Source organism: Gorilla gorilla, chromosome 6 (genome assembly GCF_029281585.2).
Source record: "Gorilla gorilla gorilla isolate KB3781 chromosome 6, NHGRI_mGorGor1-v2.1_pri, whole genome shotgun sequence".
Taxonomy (NCBI): Eukaryota; Metazoa; Chordata; class Mammalia; order Primates; family Hominidae; genus Gorilla; species Gorilla gorilla.
Genome location: NC_073230.2, coordinates 89245887 through 89253758, shown reverse-complemented (window position 1 = coordinate 89253758; position 7872 = coordinate 89245887). Strand labels below are relative to the sequence as shown.

The window sequence follows — 7872 nt, the reverse complement described above, 5'->3', positions numbered from 1 at the left end:
ATTACAGGTATGAGGGAATCACATTTTACATTCCCTTCAAAATACAAGTGTGTGAAGGAACCGGTGTTTTAATCCAAGAGTGTAAGAATGATTTCAAACAAATGGCACCCTTTACAAATAAAGAAACTACATACATTTAAAACTTTATTTTGTGAACACTTCCTATTTACTCTCTTTGTTTTTAGAAAACTGTTAGCTACGGCTGGGTGTGGTGGCCCACGCCTGTAATCCCAGCACTTTGGGAGGCCAAAGCGGGTGGATCACAAGGTCAGGAGTTCAAGACCATCCTGGCCAATATGGTGAAACCCCGTCTCTACTAAAAATACAAAATTAGCCAGGCGTGGTGGTGCGCGCCTGTAATCCCAGCTACTCTGGAGCCTGAAGCAGGAGAATCGCTTAGAACCTGGGAAGCAGAGGTTGCAGTGAGTCGAGATTGCGCCACTGCACTCCAGCCTGGGCAACAGAGCGAGACTCTTGTCTTTAAAAAAACAACAACAAAAAACAAAAACGGTTAGCCTCTTGTATATGTATTTCATTCATGTTTATAAATTTACAACCTGGGCATAATAAAAGCATTTGTTTTGTCTTTTCCCCATTTGCTCATATTACAATGACACAGTCTTCCTCCATTGTCCTTTGTGGGTGCAGTTAGATGCCCTCGCTCTGGTATGAGCAGGCCAGGGTTTAAATGCTGCCTTTGTTACATACCAAGTGCAGCTCTGGCATGTAGGATGGTAAAAAAAAAAAACCACCACCTGCACAGGACCGTTGTGAGGATTAATGAGATAGTGTCAGTTTAAGTGCCCCGTAACTGGTAGTTGCTGTTTCTGAGTTTATCAGGAAACCCCTTATCACGAACAATTTGTCTCCTTAATCTTTTTTCTTCCTTTTCTGCTTCAATACATCTCATGCCTATGGCAAACCCATACTCCTGGCCAGCTAGGTGGTTGGCTCTTGGCCCCTTCTCTAAGGCTTTTCTTGCCCATTCCCCCTATTTATAGGTGGTGCAAAAGTAATTGCGGTTTTGCCATTAAAAAAATTGCAAAACAGCAATTACTTTTGCACCAACCTAATACATGCTCCAGGCCAAGCTGGGAGGTGTTGGGATGCACACAGGGAGAGGAGGACAGGCTGGCCTGTGGGTGAAGAGCGCGGGCCCCGCAGGGTCAACCCGGCCAGTGGTCACGAAAGGAGGTGGAGTGGGGGGAGGCGACATAGGGCAGGAAGAGGGGAGGACAAACGGGGTGCACATGGGGACCGTGGCGATGACACGGAAGGGACAGCCAGTTAGAGTCTAGGCCCACTTAGGCGATGAAGAGCAGGTGAAGAAATCCCGTTCCATCTTCCTGCAGTCCTCCCTTGGGGAGTCCACATCCTATCCTTCTCTGGACCGGGGCGGCTCCTGGAGGGACCGCGATCGAGATGAGACCTCCGAGCCGCCCAGAGACCACGCGGTTTCCATGCGCCCCCCAGGGTGGGTGGGCTAGCTGTGCGCCCCGTTGCGGAGAACGGAGGAGGGGTCGGCGCCGTAGCGGCTGGAAACGCGGTTGGCGGCGGGCCCAGCTTGCGGGGCTCCCGGTCGCAGGGGCGGGGCCCGCCGCCGGTTTCTAAGGGCCTGGCAGAGTTCCCGCAGTCACGGTCAGGGGTCTTTGCTTTCGTCCATCCCCTCCTGGAGAAAGAACGCACCTTCTAACGCCTTCTCGGTTGGGCACCCTTCTTGGGAAAGCTCCGCCTACCATTGCCCTTGTACCTGCCCTCTCTGTCCCTTTCCTGAAGTGACTGCCCGTCTCTAGCATCGTGTTGTGAATGTGTCGAGATTTTGGCGCTGCAGCAGCATCGGAGATTGGATCCAGCCCACGGAGAGGTCCCCAGACTCCATTTGTCCGTCCCCAGGACAGGGGCCTCGGAAGAGTAAGGCGGAGGAGCTGATCTAGCCGGCTGATCTTTGTGGCTTAGACAAAATTTAGAGTTTATTTGTCCCTCTGACCATGCTCTCAGATCAGATGGACAAGATTAGCCTTACACTTAGAAGCGTTGTGGTGCAAGACTAGTGACTTTTTTTTCCTTCCTTCCTTCCTTCCTTCCTTCCTTCCTTCCTTCCTTCCTTCCTTCTTTCCTTCTTTCCTTCTGTCCTCCCTCCCTCCCTCCTTCCCTCTCTTCCTTCCCCTTCTCCACCCCACCTTTTTTTTTTTTTTGAGACAGGGTCTCACTCTGTTGCTCAGGCTGGAGTGCAATGGCATGATCATAACTCACTGCAGCCTCGACCTCATGGGCTCGGGTGATCCTCTCACCTCAGCCTCCCAAGTAGCTGGGACTACAGGCCCACACAACCACACCTGGCTAATTTATCTATTTATCTATTTATCTATCTATCTATCTATCTATCTATCTATTTATTTATTTATTTATTTATTTATTTATTTATTTATTTATTTTTAGAGACAGGGTCTCACTATGTTGCCCAGGCTGGTCTTGAACTCCTGATATTAAGCTATCCTCTCCCCTTGGCCTACCAAGATGCTAGGATTACAGGTGTGAGCCACTGTGTCTGGCCATGACTTTTTTGTTTTTTTCTTCTTTGTAACCTCAATCTGTAGCCCATGTCAGTAAAGCCTGTTTCCTCTCTCGCTGTGTGGAACAAATCTGCAGCCCTGCTGCCTAGCTCTATTGTGAGGATCTGTTATACCAGCACCTGTTAACTTGCTTGGCATTTGCAGAAGCTAGGTAAATGTGTGAATGAATAAATGCATGAACCCAGCCAAGTATGTCCCATGAGCCAAGTACAAGAAGAGTGGACTCTTGTCCTACTCACACTCTCCTTCATCGTTAGGAAAGGGGCATTTTTCTACCCAAGGCATAAACTCCGAGAGTGGATACAACGGACAGGTCAGCCACCTGTTAAGAGAAATGGAAGTTAAATGATTCATAACATTTTGATTTCAATCTGCTGTCCCACCATTATCAGGTGTATGGCCATTTAAAGAAAATGAAGTTGGGGCCAGTCACGGTGGCTCACGGCTGTGATCCCAGCACTTTGGGAGGTTGAGGCATGCAGATCACTTGAGGTCAGGAGTTTGAGACCAGCCTGGCCAATATGGTGAAACCCTGTCTCTACTAAAAATGAAAAAAAAAATTAGCCGGGTCTGGTGGTCTGTGCCTGTGGTCCCAGGTACTCGGAGAGGCTGAGGTGGGACAGTTGCTTGAACCTGGGAGGTGGAGGTTGCAGTGAGCTGAAATTGTGCCACAGCATTCTAGCCTGGGCGACACAGTTAGACTCCATTTCCCGCCCCTCTGCCCCACAAAAAAAAAGTACACCGAAATGATAGGGGAGTGTACTCCCTCTGCGATATTGCGAATAATATTATCGTCTCCCTTTCTGGATATTAGGAGCAATATCAGAAGGAGGGTATACACACCCTGCAATATTGGAAGTAATATCATCCTCTACCACCCTGGATGTGTGTACACCTTTTGCAATATTGAGAGTAATATTGTCTCCCCCCCAATATTAAAAACAATATCACAGGGCGGGTGTACACTCCCTGCGATATTGGGGTTAATATCATCCTCTCTTTCCCTGATATTAACCACGATGTCAAAGTAGGGGTGTACACCCCCTGCGCTATTGGGAGTAATATCATCCTTTCTCCCCCTGGATATTAGGAAATGTCTCAAGCAGGGTTTACACCCCCCTGCAATATTGGGAATAATATCATCCTCTTCCCCCTGGATATTAGAAACAATATCACAGGGGGCGAGGTGTACATTCCCTGCGATATTGGGCATAATATCATCTTCTCCCATCCTTAATATTAGGCACAGTATCATGGGGGGGTGTACACCACCTGCGATATTGGAAGTAATATCATCCTCTCCTACCCTGGACATTAGTTATAGTATCACAGTGCGGGTGTACACCCCCTGAGATATTGGGAGTAATATCATCCTCTTTTTTCCTGGATATTAAGAACAATATCACAGTGGGGGCGTACAACCCCTGCAATAATGGAAGTAATATTGTCCTCTCTTCTCCTGGATATTAGGAACAAAATCACATGGGGGTTGTACACCCTCTCCGATATTGGGAGTAACATCATCCTCTCCTACCATAATTATTAGGGACAATATCACAGGGGTGGTGTACACCTTCTGCGATATTGGGAGTAATATCATCCTCTCCCCACCTGGATATATGGAACAATATCATGGGGGAGGGTGTATACTCCTTGTGATATTGAGAGTAATATAATCCTCTCCCCACCTAAATATTAGAAACAATATCACGGGGTGGGGTGTACACCTCCTGCAATATTGTGAGTAATATCATCCTCTTTCCCCCTGCATATAAGGAACAATATCACAAGGTGGGGGGTACACCCCCTGTGATTTTGACAGTAATATCATCGCCTCCCCCCTTGGATATTAAAAACAATATCACAAGGGAAATATAACCTCCCTGGGATATTGGGAGTAATATCATCCTCTCCCCCCTAGATATTAGTAACAATGTCACAGGGGGCTATATGCCCCCTGCTATATTGACAGTAACATCATCCTCTCCCCTCTTAAATATTAGGAACAATATCACAGGGGAAGTGTACACCCCTTGCGATATTAAGAGTAATATCATCCTCTCCTCCCTAAATATTAGGAACAATATCTCGAAGTGTACACCTCATGCGAAATTCTAAATAATATCAACCTCTCCGCCTCTTATTATTAGTAACAATATAACAGGGGGTGAACACCTTCTGCCATATTTGGAGTAATATCATCCTCTTCCCCCCTGGATATTAGGAACAATATCACAGGGTGTGATACACCCCCTGCGATATTGGGAGTAATATCATCCTCTCCCTTTCTGGGTATTAGAAATAATATCAGAGAGTGGGTGGTCACCCCCTCCGATATTGGGAGTAATATCCTCTCCCCTTCTGGATATTAAAAGCAATATCATAGTGAGGGTGTACACACTCTGCGATATTGGGAATAATGTCATTCTCTCCACCTGTGGATATTACAAACAATATCACAGTGGGAGTGTACACCCTTTGGGATATTGGGAATAATAACATCCTCTTCTACCCAGGATATTAGGAATAACATCAAAGGGGGGTGTACTGCCCTGCGATATTGGGAGTAATATCATCTTTTCCCTCCCTGGATATTAGAAACAATATCACAGGGGAGGTGTAAACCTTCTGCGATATTGGAAGAAATATCATCCTCTCCCAACCTGGATATTAGGAACTGTATCACAGGAGAGGTATACACCCCCTGTGATATTGGGAGTAATATTTTCCTCTCCTCCCTGGATATTAGGAACAATAGCACGGGGGTGTACACCCCCTTCAATATTGAAAGTAATATCCTCTTTTCCCCTGGAGATTAGGAACAATATCAATGGAGGGTGTACACCCCCTTCAATATTGGGGTAATATCATCCTCTCCTTCCCTTGATATTAAAAACAGTATCACAGGGATGTGTACAACCCCTGCGATTTTGAAAGTAATATCATCCTGTCCTCTTCTGGATATTAGGAAGACTATCACAGGGGTGTGTGTACACCCTCTGCGATATTGGGAGCAATATCATCCTCTCCCCCTTGGATATTATAAACAATATCACAGGGGTGGTGTACACCCCTGCAATATTGGGAGTATATCATCATTTCCCCCGCTCCCGGATATTAGGAACAATATCACGGTGGGGGAGTGTACACGCTCTGTGATATTGGGAGTAATATCATCCTCTCCCTCTCTGGATATTAGGAACAATATCACAGGGAGGGTGTACACCCCCTCAATATTAAGAGTAATATTTTCTCCCCCACTGGAAGTTAGAAACAATATTACAGAGGGGGTGTACACAAACTGCGATATTGGTAGTAATATCCTCTACTTCCTGGATATTAGGAACAATCTCACTGGGGGTTGTACACCCCCTGCGATATTGGGAGTAATATCATCCTCTCCCCCTCTGGATATTAGGAACAATATCACATGGGGGGTGTACACTCCTTGCGCTATTGGGAGTAGTATCATTTCCTCCCCCCCTACATATTAGAAACAATATCATGGGGGTGTTGTACACCTTCTGCGACATTGGGAGTAATAGCATCATCTTTCCCAGTGGATATTAAGAACAATATCACAGGCAAGGTGTACATTCCTTGAGATATTGGGAGTAATATCATCCTCTCCTAACCTGAGTATTAGGAACAATATCACAGTGGGGTGTACAACTTCTACGATATTGGGAGTAGTGTCATCCTCTCCACCCTTGTATATTAGGAAGAATATCACACTGGGGGTGTACACCCCCTGCGATATTGAGAATAATGTTATACTCTTCACTCCTGGCTATTAGGAACGAAGCACACCTACAAAGGGGGTGGACACCCCCTGCGATATTGGGAGTAATGTCATCCTCTCCTTCTCTGGATATTATGAACAAAATCACAGGGTGTGTGTACACTTTCTTTGATATTGGGATTAATATCATTCTCTCTTCCACTGGATATTAGAAGCAATATCACATGGGGAATGTACACCTGTGATATTGACAGTAATATAATTGTCTCCCCACCTGCAAATTATTAACAATATCACAAGTGGGGTGTACACCTTCTGTGATATGGGGAGTAATATCATCCTCTCTTTCCTGGATATTACGAACAATATCACAGGGGGGTGAACACTCCCTGCGGTATTGGGAATAATATCATCCTCTTTCCCACTGGATGCTAAGAACAGTATCACAGGGAGGTGTACAACCCCTGAGACATTAAGAGTAATATCATCCTCTTTTCTCCTGGATATTGAAAAAAATATCACACTGGGGTGTACACGCTTGCTATATTGAGATTAATATTGTCGTCTCTCGCCCTGGATATTAGGAACAATATCACAAGGAGGGTTCACACCCCTTGTGATATTGGGAGTGATATCATCCTCTTCCCTACTGGATAGTAGGAACAATATCACGGGGGAGTGTACCGTCTTTTCGATATTGGAAGTCATATCATTCTCTTTCCCTCTGGACATTAGGAACAATATCACAGGGAAGGTGTACACCACCTGTGATATTGACAGTAATATTATTGTCTTTCCCATTTGATATTAGGAACAGTACCACAAGGGGTGTGTACACCTCCTGCGATATTGGGAGTAATACCATTCTCTTCTCCTTTGATATTAGAAGCAATATCACAGGGGGTGTGTACATGCTTTGCCATATTGGGAGTAATATCATCCTATCCCCACTAAATATTAGGAACAATATCACAAAGGGGGTATACACCCCCTGCGATATTGGGAGTAATATAATCCTCTTCCCCCTGGATATTAGGAAAAATACCACAGGGTGTGTGTACTCCCCCAGTAATATCAACCTCTCCCCCACTGGATATTAGGAACAATAATACAGAGGGGGGTACACCCCCTGAGATATTGAAAGTAATATTATCCTCTCTTCCCTTGGATATTAGGAACAATATCACAGAAGGGGCTTACACCTCCTTCGATATTGGGATTAATATTCTCTCTTCCACTGGATATTAGGAAAAATATCACACGGGTGGTGTACACCTACTACGATATTGACAGTAATATAATCATCTCCCCTTTTGGATATATTAATATAAAAAGGGGAATGTACACCCCCTGCGATATAGTGATATCATCCTCTCCCCTGTGGATATTAGAAACAATATCACAGGGGGATGTACACACCCTGTGATATTGGAAATAATATCTTCCTCTTCTTTTCTGGACATTAGGAAAAATATCACAGGGGGTATACACCTCCTGCCCTATTTGGAGTAATATTGTCATCACCCACTTTGGATATTAGGAAGAATATTACAAGGA

General features: G+C 45.3%; 1 protein-coding gene across 1 annotated transcript in view; it reads right to left on the bottom strand.

Annotated features, from left to right (window-relative positions):
• Nucleotides 1-511: 511 nt before the first annotated feature.
• The window catches only part of LOC129523918 (uncharacterized), a 23172-nt gene continuing 15811 nt past the window's right edge, over nucleotides 512-7872 (bottom strand). The window contains exons 4-6 of the mRNA XM_055347876.1: nucleotides 2813-2895; nucleotides 1751-1951; nucleotides 512-1669 (exon numbers count right to left, since the gene is read on the bottom strand). Coding sequence (XP_055203851.1) covers nucleotides 1608-1669; nucleotides 1751-1951; nucleotides 2813-2895 — 346 coding nt within the window. The 3' untranslated portion in view covers nucleotides 512-1607. The remainder of the gene's footprint in view (nucleotides 1670-1750; nucleotides 1952-2812; nucleotides 2896-7872) is intronic.